This window comes from Parasteatoda tepidariorum, chromosome 2 (genome assembly GCF_043381705.1).
Source record: "Parasteatoda tepidariorum isolate YZ-2023 chromosome 2, CAS_Ptep_4.0, whole genome shotgun sequence".
Taxonomy (NCBI): domain Eukaryota; kingdom Metazoa; phylum Arthropoda; class Arachnida; order Araneae; family Theridiidae; genus Parasteatoda; species Parasteatoda tepidariorum.
In genome coordinates, this window is record NC_092205.1 from 31,834,698 (window position 1) to 31,856,621 (window position 21,924).

Below are 21,924 nucleotides of genomic sequence, written 5' to 3' on the forward strand. Positions count from 1 at the left end.
AATAATACTTTTCCAAGTAATATCCCAGGTCATGACATCCTTTGATCACTACTGCCTTTCTTCTTTATGATGTTTCCTGCTTTCTTTTTAAATTTTCGAAGCAATCGAAATTGATTCCAAAGTGTGCCATACTGTTGTATAGGAGATCATTCCTTTTGTCTGCTGGTTTATTTTGCGAAGAGACATGTTGTGCTTCTTTGCAAGTATGAAAATCTAACTATTTCCAGAGCTGATAACTTACACTTCTTACTAGATCTTTTCTATTTTCCATAAAAATCTGTTTTGTTTAAAATATCATGAACAACAGTTTTAGAATAATTAATTCATTTACATGTTTCATCCTCCAATTCTCCAAAGCAGATAATTCTTTTCAAATTTTTATTACGAAAGCAAATAAATTAAATTCTCATTTTCTTTATAATATTTTGGTTTGAGTTTTCTACGATGTAAAGTTGCAGTTTACATAATTTTGTTAATTTCGATTTTCAAAGAAAAAATAAAAGGATATTGAAAACTCAAATGATTTTGAAAAAGAAATAGGTGGTCTTATACTTATGCAACACCCAGATTTTTTTTAAAAAAATCTTTTGTCGTGTGAAACTAACTCGATTTTTCCACTTTTTTTTAAGTATTTGAAAGAATATAAATTTCTGTTGCTTCTTTAATTTAAAATTATTAATTTTATACAGTGTACCAGGAAAATAAGTGATATTCGGGTTGATCTAATAATTTTGTAACAGACTCGTGTTATTGATTTGCATTTTCATCAAACATGGAGTTCATTTAAGGACAATTCTCACCATATGCAAAACAAAATTACATACGAAAGAGAATTTGATTGGTCATTTTTCACGTTTGAAGCTTTTCACCATAAGGTTCTCATTCGCATGCAAACAATTCCCACTCAGTGTGAACAGTTCCTTGGAGACTGGAGTATTCCAGTAAGTCGAAAAGTGGTCAAAATTTCATTTGCAAAGGATATCCAACCTTACAGATACAAAAATCTTAAACTTCACAGTACGGCACAGTATTAAAACTGAGAATGATATGAAGAAAAAGGGGAACAATTTAGTTAAGCAAAATTAACTTGAATCTATTCCACTGGTAATTTTACAGCAGTACCTAATTTGCGATGTGGAATCATAAATACAGGGAACCCTGTATTTTGTACAAAATTAATTCGAACCTATTTCACTGAAGCTTTTTTTTTGTCCGCAATAAAAGTGGTAATAAAAGCAATAAAAAATTAAAAACAAAGGGAACGTTGTAATTTGGCCAGAATTAGTTTACGCCTATTCCACTAAAGGCTTTACCGCTGTATTAAACTCAGAAAATAACATCAAGAACAGGTGGAATACTGTTTCTACACTAAAATTAAATCACCATCTATTCCTCTGAAGAAATACATTTAAAAAAAATAAGTTTTTTTAACACCTTTTAATTTTCATCAGAACAATATTCTTTTATTGCCCATGAGCTGCACAATCAGTTTTCCCGATGAGCAGACCTAGTGCGTTCTCCAGAAGTGGTATCCACTCTTTCAGGATCACCACAATGGGTGAGATACCGTTGGCCGTGTTAATTTGGACGTCTAGTTTCTGCCACACTAGATGGCAGCACCGAGACTCTATTTTGGATGCTAAAGGCAATCAGAACAATATCAAACTGCAAATAATTGAAGTACTACTGTATACTACTGCATGAAGTACTACTGAAGTACTACTGCATACTACTTCTTTTTTGCTCATTGATAAAATTGGAAAAAATAAAGAATATTCGTTCCTATAACTCAAAATGAAACGAAATCTATTTTTTATAAGTTTCAAAATATCTGATACAATTTGCAATAAAATTAATCATCTTAATTCAATAATGTGAAATAATAATATAAAAAATGTATAGGAAGATTTAAAAAAATCAATCAAAAGTCAGTGCTCTAATTAAACGAACATATTTTTCTCTTTTTAAAAGAATGAATTTGCTCTTGAGGCAAGGTTAATGGCTATACTATTCCTTTCCACCAAAAACGCAATCAATAGCCCTACACCCCATAAATAACCATTATTGATAGAAATTCCATAATACGTTATAATTATGGCCATGCTACCTTTGACATTAGAAGTAAGCCCTAAGGAAATAAATCTGCTCAACTTTTCTCCAGAGATTGACTAAAAGGTAAAGACGTTTCACGCCCGAATCGATCTCCATCAACTTTTATGGAACTACGAAAATAATATCTACCCTATATATTGTAGATAGGCCATTGATGAATTAAGTAATAATATAAAATCAAAATTTTTTCAACCAAGAAATCTTTTTTTTCTTCTTCGGTGCCTTAACTATTACTTCGACCTATAATAAATAGTCCTATAGTTTTTAATAATAAAATGGAATCAGGAATTTGCAATTTTATTTTTAACATTTTTTAAACTGTTTGCCAAAATTTAAGACAATTATTATTTTTAGTAATAGTTTCGATTTATCTACTACAGCTCTGTTATTTGTCTGGAATTTATGAGTCACCACACGTTTTTTTTTATGTTCCATCTTTTATATATTCTATCTCTGAAGTCCAATCTAATTTCGATGTTTCACAGATATGAAATATAAGTTTTCGGAATTTTATATCTCATACTTATTACACTAAAACGTTATTTAGTCTGTTTATCTCAGTATGCAATTCAATCATATTTTCATTAAGTAAAATGGGGCTCGAACATTCTGAATAAATTTTCATCTAATATTCTATTTTCCTCATTGAATTTGCAATATTTAATGTAGATCTACATACTTAACATAGATGAGCAAGAACTACGAAGTCGATCCTATGAGATTTCTTTCTTTTCCTTTTGTGAAATCTCAGATTCCAACAATTCCAATGGGCTCTCAATTCCAAACCGAACAGAAGCATAAAAATGTAATTACAGTTTTTATATCATAAATGCATTTTATGCATATTTAATATATTTGTTGCTTTTTTTTAAATTTGAGAAGTACAGGACAGTGGAAACTCCTCATGTTTTGAAAGAATGAAGGAAATGTGGTGTCAACGCTGGGATTCGAACCCCAGTTCAACCAGTTATTATATTAACAAATTAACCCTCTCGGCTAAAGTATGTACCTAGCTGCAAGAAACCAAGTGACATTTCGTATGTATTGTAGCAAACATATTATTATCAGTTAGTTTTAAAATTTAACAATATGTTCAATCTGAATATTTTCTCATTGTTTTTTTAAATAACGTTTGTAAATGTTTCGCTAATATTCTCACCAAATAATGGCAATCCTTCAGGTACTTGCATTGTTTATTGTTGAATCAATACTGAGGAAGTTGAGCAGAAAAGCTTCAAAACTGGTGTGGTTGCTGGAAAAAACTTAGAGGCGTTACTAATAATGGAGTTACAAATTTTTTTCTTACTGGCAATCGAAAAGGTTTTGACATTTTTATTGCAGCTNCTTCAAAAAAAATTTCTTTTAAATGGCGTTTCACTACTGCTTCTAAACTCTTAGTTAATTAAAACAAAAGAATTGCGCAAATTTCTTCTTTTAAAGAAGATGCATGCTTTTATTACAATTGAACGATCTTTTTAATTCGCTCGTAACAATTATTTGGCAAAATTTCATTTGATAATTTGACTTAAAAATTTATAGGAAAATCTACTAAAATAAAATTTTACTGCTAAAATCTATTGTCTATCTATAATAAATCTATGTTACCCTGGAAAATGGACTGAATTTACTTAGTCCCATTGACTACAACTATGCTTCAATTACATTAAAAAACGAAAGTTTAAATACCTCTTAAAATGTTAATATAGTATGTTACAGCAATAATCTAACGAAAGAAGTTCAAATATCAGGTCAAAGAATAAGAAAATAATCAAGTTTTTTTTTTCTTTTTTTTTCTCCTTTTCTCCAGTTTGCAACGAATAAATTCAAACTTAAATTATTGTAGAATTTCGTATTGCTCCTTTTCTATTCTAACAGCAATCGATACCAAACAGATGATTGAAATATGCGTACTAAAGGAAATAAATTGACACAAGCTTTTTATTATTTAAAATATTTGTTTTGAAAACTAAGCAATTTGGATTAATAATAAATGAATAAATATAATACATAATTTCATCATTAAAATAAACAAATAAACGTAATTTATACTTTAAACATAATGCTAGTTTTTTTTTTTCAAATTCTGGGCGTAACGTTCGCCAAAAAAAGTGCTTGAATATAAGCAGTCAATAATTAATAACTTGATTTACAAACAAACATGAAGTTATTTGTTCCACCAAGGTTTTTAATTTTTGTTATCCACCATTAATTTCTGATACCAGAATAAATAAATAAATAAACATAATTCATAATTTAAACATCATTCATAATGATTATTTTTTGAAAATTTAGTGTGTAGCTTTTGAGAAAAAAGCACTTAAACATAAATAGTTCATTATAAATTAATTTTTAAATATTGATCGATAAACAAGCATGAAGATGTTTATTCACTAAGGCCTTTGATTTCTGTTACCTACCATACCTAATATAAGTGTCAAACATCAGCATAATATATTATTTAAAATTAAAATAAACTTTCTTGATCCAAATTTTTTTCTTTTTTTAAAAAAAATTATTGTTTTGTGTTCTTTTTGCTGAATTATGTCAGTTTACTTTTATACAAATGTGAAATTTTGTATAAAACTTTGTATAAAAATACAAATGTGAAATTTTGATCTGTACTTTAAGATTTTAACCATTGTATGCATTACATTTTTCAGTGACTAAAGACGCGCAAGTTTGATGTTTGAGTAATGCCGAAAAGTCGGACAGTTTTGATCTATGTACCCGCAGCATTTAATTTTAAAACAAGAATGCGAGATTGCTATGTTTTATAATCGAGCTAAGCAAACTCGGGTCACCTGGGAACTGTGAAAGCTGTTCCTGGATTTCGCGAAAGATAGCTAGCAAGAGGTCGTAGACAGCAAGTAGTTTAATAATTTACTAAATTACAAGTAACAAAAATTGTCAAAATTATATGATAAAATAACGTAGGTAAGAAAATCTTCTTTTTTTTTTCATTGCTTGGTCAAATTTACGTGATAAATATTGTTTTTTTTTCTTTTCTTTTTTTTTTTTAAGACANTTTTTTTTTTTTTTTTTTTTTTTTTTTTTTTTTTTTTTTAATGTTTAACGTTTTTAATGTTGGAGCTTAGATAACTTGGTAATTTACCAGAAAGCTTCCGGCTCATCCTTTCACCGATTAATATGAGTTGTTTCGGCATTAAGATTTTCCAACCTTAAACTGAGCCAGGCTTAAATTGAACTTGAATATTAAATTAAAAAGGCGATAAAAATAAAATGAATATGTTGCTATCTTTTGAGTCACATTTTGAATATTTATTAGTTTCAACATCGTGGTATCTCTATTTTTGTATGAAATTATTCTAATTTCACTTATTCTAAATGTTGAAATAGTCAGAAAAACATCTGTAGTCTGTAAAGGAGTACCTCTACAATAGATAGGCTTAGCATTGCTTACAAAGCGAAAATTTAAATTTTCAGTATCAAGATGAGTTTTTTTTTCCTCTTTTTTTTGTAAAAAAGGAAAACGATAGGTGAGATATTTTATTCCAGTTATTTTTTATTTTACTTAGTGATAACAAATTTTAGCTCTAACTATTTCACATTGGAGAGAGAGACTTTTTTCCCGAAATTATTATGAGTGCAAACTAAGTAAACGGGCATTATTTTAAAATTTTAATATGATTTTGTTCTCACATAAAAAAAATTATTCGTATTTAGTAAAATAAGTTTGACTTACTCTTTTTTTCTTATACGTATAAACCCGAATTTTTAGCAACGAAAAAAAAGTTAAATATATGAAATAAAATTTTATTTTTTAATTAAAAATAACCTGAAGAAACAATAAATTTTTAAAAATTAATCCTCTTTGCATCATTGCTTAAATGCCCTAATCTCAATTCTATCACCACATTCCAGTTCTTACTCAAATGTTACATTAAGTTCGGAAAAATACTGAAACCAATTGCTAGAAAACAAAGCTGTCACAAACATTTGTTGATAATGAAAAAAAAACTTGAATTTACAAAATGATTTCTTTAGATTAAAACAAAATAAAACTGAATTCTTTAGATTAAAATAAAATAAAATTATAAAAAAAATTTTAAAAATTACGATTCACTACAAAATGAAGAAAATTGTGATAGCCACAAGGTCTATCACGGGTTACCAATTGGCAAAATGGTTGTTGTCAAATTTTTTTTGGAGAAGAAACTTTATTGTGTTTTCATATCGTACATCTTTAACTGTTAATCCTGAACTGCTCGGAACACAATTTTGCAGACATATTTAAATGCAGCTCAGACACATTCTGTGTAAATTCTTTTGATGACTGAATAGACAATGAACAGCCGATCGAGATCAATAACATTTTCGGATTGGTACAATGGTGTTTGAAGGAGATTGTAAGTCGCATCATACACCCGCTTCGAATTCACAAGTTCATACATGAAATATGATTTGAAAACTAGGCTTTTATTCAATTTTACACGAATAGTGAATGAATCATTTATATTGCGCTGAAGACAGTTTACAGTCTCGTGCAAGTTCTTGGGTACGTTGACATTGGATTCTTTTATCCCTAACAGGTGATCAACACCCAGTTCTCGCATTTGCATGAAAGGGGTTTGGAGAGTCACCATTCGTTCTTCGGTAGGGTTCAATTGTCTCAACCACTTTGGTGCTTTTGTGAGGAACGGGCTTCATGCTTGCGTTTGCGAACGGAATCCTTTCGTTTTTCTGTTTGTGTGTAACGCTTAAGGTATTCCCTCTTTATTTGCGATATTCACCTGAATTAGTATTGAAAACGATCCAGTTTGAATTGTAGGTTAGAATTTCTGATTGCAATAAAAACAAAATTATAGTTCAAATAATTAAAATCTCTTTTGTTCACAACTCAAGAAGTATTTATGTGATCTCTCTGGTCCCATATCTGAAAAATAAACTCATCAACTTGATGCATAACAAAATTAAAAGTGAAAAATAGAATTCTAAAATTTATCATATAGCAGCGGTCGCCATAAAAAAGCATGCGCACTGTTTATTATTAATCTTGATTAATGAAGTTGAAAAGTGAGGTCACCATACAATGGGTAATAAAATAAAATATAATAAAATTAAATAACCCAAAACAGAAACTGACGTACTTCTTTCTTCCAAGACTTTCCACACGCGGAAAGCATGCGAAGAGAGTTCGCCAATAGGGATTGTTCACACTTCTCACGCACCTGCGATATTCGCCGGGTTCTCATTTCCCTCGATTGCTAACGAAAGTGCGTGTGCCGCATACAGAGAAAATGGCCTTCAAAAATGTAAGCTACTCTAAATTTCCAAATTTTCAGCTACTAAATTCGAGAAGGATTTGCGAAATTTTAAGGAAATGAAATTATATTCTGAATACTAGATCATAATAGAATTTAAATCTTTTCTTTATTGCGTTATCATATTTACTGCAATAAAAAAGCTATATGCAAAAATATATTTACGTTTTTGATTTCGACCAATCAAATCCGAGCATTTAGAAAGATTATAAATCTGGGTTGCCAGCACAAAAATTGTGTCCCTAGATTTAGTTTAAAGTTTTCTCGCCAATTTGTTTTCTAAGTGTGAAATATTCTTATGGCCTCATTTTGGGTCTGCGAGGTGTTTCATCACTGTAAACTTTTAAAAAAAATCTCGAAGCTTTAGCAAGAATTTATGAAATTTGAATCAATAAGAGTGCAAATCTTTAATACAAACTAATAACAATAATAATCGCACACAACTTGTCTTATAAGGGATTTGGGTTTTTTGGCAACATATTTCAGCTTTCTAAGAACAACATTGGCAGCATTGTTGCTATTGTTCAAGCATTTGGCAACCCTTTTGCTAGTTTTGGCAGCTGACTTCACTACTTCACTATTTCCCTTTGGTCACGTTTGTTGGTTATTGGTGCGGGTCCAGAGATTTTAGTTGGAAAATTTGCTAATTACAAAATGTTTCCTTAACCGGATTACTGACTCCTTCTTTCTTAAGCATATTTTCATAATTTTAAAGCTGCTGTCGTAATTAGTTAGGGGTAAGAATAATTTTACTCTTTCTGCTATTCTAATAATTTATTTCATTGTGAAACTAAACTGGATCAAATTTAATGAATGTCTACTTTATGTTGAAATTATCTACTTTATGTTGAGCATTAACATCGTTTGTTTGTGTTTATTCAATGGAACTTCCTTGCGCCCTTGGTGGGGGATGTTTTAACATTTAATGCTAAATTACTTTCTTTTTATTGTATTTGGCGAACCCTTATAGAATTTCACAATCGAAGAACAAGTTTGATTTATATTGCTAGGATAGAAAACTAAGTTCCCACCTTGTTAACATTTCTACCGAACCCTTCGTTAAAAAAAAAAAAAATACAAAAGCTGACAACTGCTAAATATATTATCTTCCAAGTACTATATTCTATTACTATTCTGAGTACTGCAATTCCAAATAGCAAGGGTGCACATGTCACCCTGGGGAAATTTTGTATAAATTATTGCTATAATTTTTTTTATTGTAAAAAATGATGAATTATCATGGAATGGACCTATAATTCTTAAAGCTTCAAACCTATAGATTCCTTAAACTGATATTTTTATGCTGAAGGCTATTTTATTATGTTTTCATAAAGTGTGGAACTATTACATGTGTGACGCCACTCTTAAGTCCTGGGGGCTGAAATCAGTCTTAAGAGAAAATCAGTAGATTAAAATTCATAAAATCTTTCATTTATTTTTAATATTAAAATTTGTTTTTCCTTAAATATGATACAAATATTTCTGTTAAATAGAAATAAAAATTACGTTTAAATGTAAGCATAGTTAATTTTCATAATTATTGCAAAATGATCAAGTAATGATGCAGCACAGTAATGAATGAATAAGATTGAACTTTAACGCCTGCATGCTGAAACAAAATTTGTACTATTATTGTATTTAAATTTTTATTTTTATTTTCCCCCCACCTTTTGAAATGCTGGACAATGTCAAATAGACTATTTTTATTTTATAGAAATAGGGCAAAGACTCTAAATAATGGAGTAGTAAAAAAATTAGATGTGTATAGCTTGAGGAAAAAATTAGTGGTTTATTATTGAGTGATTGATGTAAAAAGATATACAAACTTAGCTGTTATTTTCATCTTGTTTGCTGTGAAGAAAAAATAATAAAATAAAGGAAGAAAACTAGATAATTGATTTGATATAATATAATAACTTTATATGCGGATTTATTGGTTAGTTAAAGTGGGACCTTAAATTTAGTTTCTAATTAACTGCAGTTTTACAATATTTTGATTTCTATTATTTTTAACACATCTTAGTTTATTAAAAAATTGTGTATAATCAAAAGGCTTATTTTATCTATTTTTGTATAGAAGAACTTAAAATTTTATAACAATAATCAGATTTTACTTTTGAAAAAGATTGTATTCATTAAGAGCGCTATAATTTTAAGAGAGATTTCAAACTGATAAAACTGTTCTTGGAAAATATTATTGGTCTGAGAATATTCTTTACCTTTTCCAACCACTATTTCTATTCCCTTACAAACTGTGCTGCTGGCACAAAAACTAGATGTCGTGAGTTTTTCAGATCTATTGAGTGCTTGGTATTGGTATGAGAGCCAATAATTTCCATTGATGTATAATAAATGTTTTACCTAGGAGATGCGGTTTCTATATATAACAGCACAGTGATGCTGCCAAAAAACTTTTCTGGATAGTTTAAACTTTCTTTATATCCCTAAACTGTTTTATATAAACCAATATGAGACAGTTTTTATGTCCATAAGTTTTAAATGCATCACTTATAGTGTGAGAATTTTAATACTAAACTATTTTTTAGAGTGTGCATAGCATTTTTAAAGTGCAGCTTATTTATGTTAACAGCCTTTAAAGGGGCTTTTTTTCGTTTAGTGTTTTTAAAAAATGCTTAATTTTCCCTTTTAAAGTGATATATTTTTCTTTACCTTTTCAATTTTCGCCCAGAGTTATGCAAAAAGCAGAGTTTTCGACTGGTTCTATTCTAAGTTTTCACAATTCATTCCACCACAATCAATTTTGATGTACCATCGGTCTTTAGTGTATTGAAGCGCCAATCATTTTAACTGTATGTTTGAAAGACATATAGGTCCACACATGCATACGCCGAGAGCGGATTCAGTGAGAAGGATTCTTGCACTCTCATGAGTAACTATTCGGGCGTGCGGGGCAAAATATATTCAAAACTTGTTTTGGTAAAAGTTGTATATCTATAAATTCATTCCATAGGAATGCTAAATCAATGCTTAAATATAAAATTTGAAATCATAATGCATATTCCTTTACCTTATTTAAAAATAATCCATTTTCTTTCATGTGCAGGACAGATGTTCAATGAAATTTCAACAAAATATTTCTTAAACAAAATTTATTTTAAATTCACTGAAGAATAATGAAACTAAGAACAATTAATTATTTAATCTGAGTGCAATTGATTTACTTGTCAAAATAAAATTCCCTGGCTTAAAATTTGTCAAAAAGCAGTTTTAACTGCATGTTCTGGGTCTCTCAATGTTTCACTGACTGTTGCTATTAAAATGAAACAAATGTATTAAAAACTACTTGAAATTCAATTAATTTGAACCTTTGACTTTATAAATATTATAAGTTGTAGTGTCAGAAAAATAAGTTTTTTTCTTTACTATATATATTTTGTTCTCTCTCTTTGTGGAATGACCCTCAAATATGTCATCTGGGGAGGTGAAGAATAAATATATTCCAAAAAATGCAGTTTTAAGTTCCACATAGTCTCCTATCTTAAAAAATTTTTAAAATACCATTAAATTAAATCTTACTTTGCTCCTTTTCTTTCTTTTTTTTAAATATTGTTTCAATTGAGTTGCCATTCATTTATTTATTGGCAGGATTTTGGTAGATTTTTCTCCAAACATTTTCTATTCTTTTGTTAATATTTCTGATTTAAAATCATTTACTCATTCTTGCAACAGACTTGACTCGTGAGCTTTTAGGTTAACGTTATGGTGCTCATTATTTAAATCAATTAAATCTTATTTAGTCCAGTAATTCTAAAAAAAAAGGGTGTTTCTTTGGAGAAATTAATACCTGGGACTTTTCATCAAAGACAGCTTTATGTCATTATAAACAATGGTTGGAAACTCTTATTCTCTTCTATATGCTTCATTCTTTTCAGAGGTAACATGAGAGTGATATTAAAGAATTGTATAGCATTTATACAGGTAATAGGCCAGTGAGGTATTTTTGATGCATTTATTTATGCTCAATCTAATGAAAACAATGAAAAGATGATCGGACCAATAGTTAAGTTGTTAAAAGGGTTTTATGTATATTTTTGTACTTATGTCGATTTATGTACTAACATTGATATCTAAGCAAGCGAAACATTGTTCCTAATGTGATTTCTTACGCTTAATCGATTAAGACTATGCAAGTCAAAAGTATGAATAAAGTGTACAAAAGTCTTGTCGAAAATAGTACTTTTTATACACGAACATTTATATATTCTGAATTCTTCATTCTATTTACTCTAATGTAATTTTGTCGATTCAGCGTAAAGGAATAAATAGGAAATAAATTCTTGCTTAGATATATAAGTAGATGGGTACATGTACAAATTTTTACTTTGTGTACATGAAGCTCTTATAACTAGACTGTTCATCCTATAGTCTCGTGATATTGGTCTCATTCCATTCAGCGTGAAAAAATACATCAGAAACAATGCCTCACTTTGCCTGAGCTAGCCATGAAAATTTACGATTACATATTTTTCTATTGGCTTTTTTTTGCAGAGTTGACAGTTAATAAAATTAGTGGTGTCAACAGCTAGTTATGATTTTTAACTTAAGTGCAATTTTTTTATCACAGCAAATACAATATCATCCTTCTCACTGATAGAAAGAAACTTATTAACAAAACTTTGTACCAAAAAAGAAAAGCATATTTTTAAAAAATTACATTCATTTTTTACTAGTGGTACACAGCGTTCCGAAAAATTTAGAAAGGGTACACAAAAGTCATAAGTTTGAGAAACACTGAATTAAGAGGATATAATTCTATAAAAAAAGAATCGTGGATATTATTTTTTTCTTAGAAAAAGTCTTAATATTACTGGATTAATTTTGCTCATTTTTTATTCTAAAAATATTGTTTGAAATGAATTGCAATTTGTTTATGCTTTTGTTTTCAATCTATTTTATGCAATTAACTATTTACTGCTATTTTTATATCTTTTGCAATTTTATTTTTTTAACTATCAAATGTATGTAATGTTAATCGATATATTAATTTATCGTGTTTTGAGAATTGAATTATTTTACATTCAATTTTCAGTCTGTTTCGATTTATTTTAAAGTTAGTGCTTTGCCTTTTCTTTTTCTACTCGGGTACATGCGTTTTTGGCAAATTTGCCGTATGTCAATTTTTAAATTTACTTTCAATATATTTCTTTGGAATTACTAAGGTTATTCAAATAGTATGTAAGCATATTTTTTACAAATTTTGTTCTTCGTTGCTAGCAAAAATAGTCTTAATTGTCAAAGGGGAAACAAATAATAACCTATGTAAATCAGGAAACGTTCCTTGACTAAGTCATTTATCTGTTATCTTTAGTGTGAGGGTTTTATTTGCACAGTGAAACTGGAAGTGTTTATTTGAATAATCTATTATTCATTTTTCAGGATGAAATTAATTTGTAAATGACAGACTTTCAAGGTTAAATAGTTTCGTTTTGCAGTTTATTTTTTTAACGATTCTGTTTCTTTGTTTTGGAAATGGTTAAATGTTTTGAAATAAATATAAGTTTTATTTATTTTTTTAGATTCTGGAATGGAAAGTTCTCCCAGGTCTCCAGGTAATTGATTTATTTCAAGTTTAATTTTAGCTATTGCATTCAGTGCTATATTTTTTTCTATTATTCATGTAAAGCAACTTTTTATTAGATTTAAAAACAAAAAAAGTACCAGCTATCTATAACTGGTAGGCAGGGACGGTTATTTCCTTTTGTAAGAACGTCCGTTTTTATGAAATTTGGGGGCGGATATAATCGTGTGAGCTGATGAAAAGGTTCTTTTAATTTCCTGATTTTTAGTAATTTTATTTTTCTTCGGATTTTTCTTTTTACCTAGTTTCATTGTTCTGTAATTTTTGCCACGTTTTCTCTACATTTTGAACTTATATATATAATTTGTTGAATCAATTATTGATGAAAGGGAATTTTTTAGACAATGGAGAAGTATTTTTTTCAATGAATTTTTGTAATCAAAAGTATTTAATTTTCTGAAAATATACTAATTTTTTTGATATAAAAATTTAGGAACACTAACGTTTATATAAATATTATCATATTTGCCATCAACTTGACTAAATAGATCATGGTATAACAATTAAGTCATTTAATAAAATTTTAGTCATATTATTGAAAAATATTTGTTATTTAGGCAACTGTTTTCATGCTGTAGGCTACTAAAAGCAACTATTTACTGTGACAACCCTGTGCTCTGCATCGTTCACCAGCCCCCGGAACTGCTCACAGTTTATTACATACAGTTTCGCCCTTTCCGCCTTGGTTTTATTTAATAACTGAATAATAAATTGCTCCTGAACTAAATGTAAGAGTAAGTGGTTGCAGAAAATAAAATTAAACTAACTTTGACATTAAGTAAATCAAAAACTAATGCTTTTTTATCACACGCTAACCAAAAATTTAAATAACATACCAGTGTTAAAAAATTCAAAATACAACTACATTTAATAGGTTTAGAAACCAAAAATAAAAATTCTCATAAAAAGCATTTCTTAGATTTCTTTTTCATTAATTTATTCTTTTAATTTTTCTTAGGAATTTAAGTTGAAATTATCAAATGTATCTGGGGGAAAAATTGGAAATTACATAAGCTTAGATTAAAAAATAAAAATTCATTCTGATATCTTAAATTGTCACCCTGTTTATCAAATTTAACGTAAAAGAAACGTTTTAAGTTGCATATATATGTAATTAAAAATTCAAATCTCAAATATTCAAAATGAAAGATAATTCCTAACAAATGAATAAAAGAAAGTAAAAAAGATAGCCTTGACGTCGGTGCATGTTGGCGACGTCAAGGCGAGGAGGGGAAAGGATATGCTCTTATAGAGACAGAAGCACAGTTGAAATATTATCGAATTACTTGATAATACGAACACATTTTCATGCAATATTAATGCTGTTCTTTGGATAAGACCCTGGCAGATTCGGTGAAAAATTGGCATTAGAGAATGTTTATATTTCTTAAAAGAAAGTATTCTCGCCTTTATTTTATTTAAACACTAGACACGTGCAGCGGGTTCGAATACATCAACTGATACGTTTTGCCATATCACAAAAGTAGTCTACCTACTATCGTGGTTTAATAGAAGAGCCAGAATTGACGATGTTAAAGCTAAACGTAATCAGGTTAATTATGATGATTACCAAATATCGAAAACTATAAGGAACGTGCGATTTAGATTAGAGACTTCTGTTATGAAAAAAGTGTTATTTAACACTGTCATTCTGACTAATTACCCCATAATTATCCTGATAATTAGTAAATATCGAAATAAAACTTTCAATTTTTCCTTTTATCTGATAAGGATCACGTGGTCAAAATTATAGTAGTGGTAATTTTTAATCTGCATAATTCTCAGTTGCGGTAATTAACTCTTGAGTACAAAAAAAAAAGGATTTTTTTTACTTTTTTACTTAGTTAGTCTTTTAATTAACTCATGGTTAAAATTTAAGCTTTCCATCTTGGTGAGATCCTGTTTTTTTTTTTTTTTTAGCTTTATTGTCGATTGTACTAATTGCCGCTATAGTTACTAAATATTGAAATCAAAACTTTTTAATTTCTCCATTTATCTCCTAAAGATTACATGTTTTAAAAATATAGTTGTCTAATTTCATGGAAAGTGAGAGCATTATAGATGAGTCAAAGCTTTTCCTTTTGTATATGCAGATTAACATAAAGCTCCATACTTAAAATATATATATATATATTTAGTGAAAGCAAGTATGGCTTTTGTTCCGTCAGCATGTGGAGAAAATACGTATGTTTTGTTAAACTTTCGTGATTGTTTAAAACACCAACTGTATAACTTAACTAATCTCGCAATTTTTCATTCTAATAATAAAAACGGTAATTTATTTTAAGAGGACGCAATATCGCGTAAGGAACTTTTCTTGGCAAAATCTGTTTCGCCTCCATTGGTATTGTCCCATCGGTTTAAAAGCCGTAGGCATGACCCCTAGGCTTGACATGACTTCTTTGACCTTTGTCCAGATCTCCCAACGCCCCTTTCCTTTTAAATAGTTCGCTCTGTTCAATCAATTGTATTGAAATCGGAGGCGAACCTAAAAAATGGACCAGTGTCAATATTTTTAGTAATTTTTGTTTTTAAATTTAAATGAAAACACCTACTTTTAATTTCCGTAATTAAATATTTTATATGGATCATTCTCATTAAATAACAAATTTCTATCTCATAGTTTTTAAAGTCATTAAAAATGAGCCATAAAACTTAAAGTTACAGAATGTATTGACATTGTAATTTTAATAAATATTAAATTTATTGCTCAAAACAGTAACTAAATTTTTATTTTCGTCTGTTAAAAGAATTTCTTTTTCAGGAGGTTAGCAAAATTGATACGGCGTTTGAAAAGGTTAAAAATTGGCTTAAAATATTTTAGAAACCCTTTTACTGAGGATATTAAGTCTCGAGTAAATATCACGCTGTTAAGAAACAAAATATTTTCCGGTAATAAAGTTAATGATTGTTGTGTGTTGCTAATTAATATTTGTGTATAAGTATTAAAAATAATCTTAAAAACATAATGATTATGTTAAATGGTAATTATTAAACATTACATATAAAAGTAACTGTTGATTGCTATAAGAAGAAAAAAAATTATGTAGTACGATTTTAGATTATTTGTTGTAGGAAAATATTGTTACGTCTCTTTTCTTACTATACTATGTTTGCATTTACTTAGGTTACTTTTTTGGGTTGGATATAGAATTTGTGATCGTTTTAATTGAAAACGTGCTTAATATTATGTAATTATTATAATGATAATAGTTAGTTGTATCAAGTAGCTGAGAATTTTTTCTGTCACTCTCAAAATTACTTTGAGAAATATCCTAGTAGAAACCCGCTTCATTTTTAAGTAAATAGTTTTAGTTCCTGGAGGAACCTATGGGGGTTAGCACTCCCTAGAATTGCGCTCCCCCTTACTACTTGCCTGACCACTTGTTTGCTTCAGTTGGCTGTCTAATGTTCAGATGAATTATTTACGGTGATCGCTGCGCCTACAAGTCTGTTCTTTTTTTCTTTTTTTTTTATAGTGCTTGCGTTATTTATGGTTTATTTATTTGAGAAATTTATCTTTATAATGTGCGTTCGTAGAATATTATTGACATTTAAAAGTTGCCCAAAATATACTGTCTACGGCAACCAATAAAGTTATTATTTTTCGATATTCTCTTTTGCTATTAGAGCCAAGGTTGATTATTTTTATAGAAACCCTGAAAAAATAAAAGTAAGTTATACTTTTTTATTACTCCCATTTTCATATCTCAAGCCTACTAAGTCGTTCAATCCACTGTTTTGAACATTAAGTTAGCAAGCAAGTTTTGTTTTAAATCAATTTAAACAAATTTTACTCACGTTATGTTTCATTGTCTGTTTTAAATTTTGTTTATTCTTTAAACTAATCGCAAGTAAGATAGCAGCAGCTGTTATTGACGTATTTATTGCAAAAACAATTAAATGTATGAATTGAACATAGTTTATTATTTAAATAAGAGTCCGATAAAATTTAATGTTAGGTAAGTAGGTATATATCGTTGCGGCTCTGACTCGGCGGTTATTCAAGACACGACTCGTCATTCACGCTTTGTTTTCATTCAGAAATTTATAAAAGGAGTGGCGTTGATGCACGTCATTGTTATTGCAAAACAAATACCAATGACATGAAATATTTTGTTGTTGGGTGCGAAGTGCAAAGGGACTTTTTTCTTTTATAAAAAATTGCAGAATATAGTAACTTAAATTGCTTTCGCTCTCTGTCTGAAAAATTGAGATTATCTTAGCGGAATGATGTAAATTTTATATAATTATTAAAAATATGAACTGCTTACGAAACAAAACAATGTAATTTTTTTTTTGGCCATGTCCACCATATCTTAATTTCAGGAGTGGATGCTTTGCTTAGAGATATTAAAAAAAATTGTATAACTTGGCTAGCGAGATATTTTAAATTTTTTAAAATATAATTATTTTCGTTAGTTTTTTTTTTTTTTTTTTATGGGCTCTGTAGTTTTTTCATTAAGCTAAATCATTCTACAGATATTTAAATATTATGTAAACATATTTTTTGGTGATTTCTCTCCTTCATTTACCTTAATTAGCTACAGTTAACTAATACAGAGTTTTCCTATGCTTTTATAATGTATTTCTTTTTCAAATTCAGATTCAGAAAATGTAATTTTTTTTTTCTTTTTTGGATAGTATGGCCTTAGTTTATTTTTAGCATTGTTCATCCCCGTCTCCACTGTTAACGAAAATAAGCAAAATAACAAATCCTTTTTCTTATATGCCAAAATAAATTTAAATGGCGGCAGATGTACAGAATCGTACAAAATCGAGGATTTTAAACTTCTAACAGTCTGTGTTTTTTTCTTCTTTCAATTTGACGTTAGATTGTTTTATTCTTAATGAAAGAGATTTTATTCAAACTAAAATGCTCAATAATTTAACTGAGCCACTTAATAAAAATTAATTAGGTTCTTTTTCAGTTGAACTTTATTTAATCAGTGCAACAATGTTCCAAGTTTCTGTTGCATAAAGAAATACAATGCATTATGTTCTTAGAAATAGACCTTGCAGGAATAATTCTTGCCATCAATCATACCCAAGAATTTTATTTCATGATAAATGCATACTTTTGTATACATTTTAAATTATTTTGAGTGTTTTATTATATTGATGTTTTTAGTCTTCTATAATCCTATGTTTAAATTAGTCAAATGAGTTAAACTTGATTGTAAACAATTAACATCTGTTTATTTTATTATAACATCTGCATTAAATTTATTGCTGATGTTCAAATGTTGAAACGGAGCATTTCTTTAAAAATAACAGTAGCAAGCAAAACACATTTCTATGGAATTAGCAGGCATAATGCATGTGTTTATATAATGAATTCAGACACTTAAAATTTTTTACTCCTTTATTTGTTAGAGAGTACAATTCATGGTTCCTAGAATAATAAATGGTGATACTTGTGGTGGTTTTGAGCCTAAAAATATTTTTCCACATTTGACTGTTTAAATAATTTTATTTCTTGATTTATCCTCAAATTTAAATATTTTTATGTATTATGTGTATAAAACAAAATAAATGTAAACATTAAACAAATTCATTCATGTTCAAATTTAAAAGTATTCTGCCAATTTTGATTGTGTTTTAGTAAGGAAAAAATTGTCTATGCATGAACCTGAAATTTTTTCATCCAAGACATTCAGTTGGCATTAAAATATCTGTTATTTGTAGACATATATGTTGGCTTAAAGGGTAATAAAATTATTAAAAGGTGATCCCTCTAATGAAATTTCTTATTTATTATCAATTGAAATGTGTTTCGTAAAGTATGTGGCACTAGTATTATGGTTTCAAATGTAATCTATAAAGTGTACATTTTGAAAAACAATGGGAATAAAACACGCATAGGAAACATATAAATTTGAATGTCAGAAAAACTGCAGTGCAAATTGCCCTGGTAGTTTCACGAAGGTTTTGTAAGTTTTAGCTTGAATACACAAGATTTTTATTATGTTGGATTGCATCAACGAATAGCCATTGAGATGCCATTAATTAGTATTTTAAAAAAAATCTAATAGTTTGTACAGTTTGCTTTAGACCTATTGAACTGAGCACTTGAAAATTGTAAAAAAAAAAAGTACCAAAAGTGGTGTAATATCGGGTAGTTAAAATTCGAAGGCCGCTTGAAGCTAAATTATTTTATCTGGAACTTGTCAGATTGATTCAAGATATTCATCATTTAGTTGATGTACAATCCATCATTCCTGAAAAGTCATATGTGTAACTTTTTTCTTTCTAACTTTCTAGTAATGTAAAATTACTAGAATTTTAGTGAAAAAGTGGCAAACATTTCTATTTTGGCAATTTCAGAAAATAATGCATGTAATCATGTGATATAGTGATAGCCTTAATCAAGAGGACAGACAATTGTCAAAACGTTCTGAACTGTTGTGGGACCCAACAGAAACTTCTAACAAAAAATATGTTTATTAATTAGTTTCGAAGAAAATTTATTTATACTAAAATTACAATATTGCATAAATGATCTTTAAAATTCTGCAGAATATGAAAATGAGACTTTTTGTGCTTTAAGGAAAGTAGCTGCAATAAATTATGCCTTGTGTTCCCTAAACAGTTTGTTCAGCTTTGGAAGTAATTGTGTTTTCTCTGCTGCACAATAGCTTTTGTAGACCTAGCATAGACTTTCATGGCTATTACAGGATCAGGGGGGAAGGTGGGCGCATAATGCACCCACTTATAGCTTGGGGGGGGAATTTTTACACTAAATAAAACATAATTTGGGGGGGGATTTAGAATTTGCCCAAGAGCTTGGGGGGGGNCTCAAGCCTACTAAGTCGTTCAATCCACTGTTTTGAACATTAAGTTAGCAAGCAAGTTTTGTTTTAAATCAATTTAAACAAATTTTACTCACGTTATGTTTCATTGTCTGTTTTAAATTTTGTTTATTCTTTAAACTAATCGCAAGTAAGATAGCAGCAGCTGTTATTGACGTATTTATTGCAAAAACAATTAATTGTATGAATTAAACATAGTTTATTATTTAAATAGGAGTCCGATAAAATTTAATGTTAGGTATGTAGGTATACATCGTTGCGGCTCTCTGACTCAGCGGTTATTCAAGACACGACTAGTCATTCACGCATTGTTTTCATTCAGAAATTTAGAAAAGGAGTGGCGTTGATGCACGTCATTGTTATTGCAAAACAAATACCAATGACATAAGATATTTTGTTGGTGGGTGCAAAGTGCGAAGGGACTTTTTCTTTTATAAAAAATTGCAGAATAATAGTAACTTAAATTGCTTTCGCTCTCAGTCTAAAAAATTGAGATAATCGAGAGATGAAGTAAACTTTATTTAAATATTAAAAATATAAAATGCTTACGAAACAAAACATTGTTAATTTTTTTTTTTTATTGCCGTGTCCACAATACCTTAATTTCTATAGTGGATGCTTTGCTTAGACATATAAGATTAGCGAGATATTTTAATTTTTTTAAAATATATATATATATATATATATTTTTTTTTTTCCCGTTAGAATTTATTTTTTGATGGGCTCTGTAGTTTTTCCATTAAGCTAAATCATTCTTCTACAAATATTTAAATATAATGTAAACATATTTTGTGGTGATTTTTAACCTTCATTTACCTTAATTAGCAAAAGTTAACTAATACTGAGTTTTCTTATGCTTTCATTATATGTTTCTTTTTCAAATTTAGTTTCTGAAAAAGTAATTTTTTTTGGATAATAGGGCCTTAGTTTATTTTTAGCATTGTTCATCCCAGTCTCCACTGTTGACGAAAATAAGCAAAATAACAAATCTTTTCTCTTTAATGGAAGAGATTTTAGTCAAACTAAAGTTCAATAATTTAACTGAACCACTTAATAAAAATTAACAATTTGAAAGGTTCTTTTTCAGTTGAACTTTATTTAATCAGTGCAACAATGTTTAACTTTATATTTTCCAAGTTTCTGTTGCATAAAGAAATACACTATGCATTATGTTCTTAGAAATTGACCTTGCAGGAATAATTCTTGCTATCAATCATACCCAAGAATTTATTTCATGATACATACATACCTTTGTATACATTTTAAATTATTTTGAGTGTTTTATTTTATGGATGTTTTTAGTCTTCTATAATCCCATGCTTAAATTAGTTGAATGAGTTAAATTTGATTGTAAACAATTAAAATCTGTTGATAAATACTGCATTAAATTTATTGCTGATATTCAAATATTGAAACGGAGCACTTTTTTAAAACTACAGTAGCAAAGTAAACAAATTTCTATTTAATTAGCAGGCATAATGCATGTGTTTATATAACTAATTCAGGCACTTAAGATGTTTTACTCCTTTATTTGTTAGATAGTACAGTTCATAGTTCCTAGAATAATAAATGGTGATACTCGTAGTGGTTTTGAGCCTAAGATATTTTTTCCTTTTTTCCACATTTGACTGTTTAAATAATTTTTCTTATTCTCCTCAAATTTAAATATTATAAAATTTTTATGTATGTGTATAAAACAGAAGAAATGTAAACATTAAATAAATTCATGTTCAAATTTAAAAGTATTCTGTCAATTTTGATTGTGTTTTAGTAAGTAAGAAATTGTCTCTGCATGAACCCGAAATTTTTTCATCACAGACATTCAGTTGGCATTAGTAAATCTGTTATTTGTAGACATATGTTTGCTTAAAGGGTAATAAAATTATTAAAATGTGATCTCTCTAATGAAATTTCATATTTATTATCAATTGGAATGTGATTCGTAAAGTATCTGGCACTAATAGTCACAGTTATTATGGTTTAAAATGTAATCTATAAATTGTAGATTTTGAAAAACAATGGGAAAAAGAATCATAAAAAAACATAAATTTTGAATGTCAAAAAAACTGCAGTGGAAATTGCCCTGGTAGTTTCACGAAGGTTTTGTAAATTTTAGCAC

General features: G+C 28.5%; 1 protein-coding gene across 2 annotated transcripts in view; it reads left to right on the forward strand.

The window, feature by feature from the left end:
* The first annotated feature begins 7,630 nt into the window (after positions 1-7,630).
* LOC107450426 (uncharacterized) overlaps positions 7,631-21,924 on the forward strand; it is a 36,838-nt gene continuing 22,544 nt past the window's right edge. Inside the window, exons 1-2 of one of the 2 annotated variants that reach the window (XM_043049234.2) lie at positions 7,631-8,131; positions 12,932-12,964. In XM_043049234.2, coding sequence (XP_042905168.1) covers positions 12,940-12,964 — 25 coding nt within the window. In that variant the 5' untranslated portion in view covers positions 7,631-8,131; positions 12,932-12,939. Of the gene's footprint in view, positions 8,132-12,931; positions 12,965-16,360; positions 16,667-21,924 lie in introns of those variants that run through there. The other variant, XM_043049235.2, reaches the window with a different exon arrangement.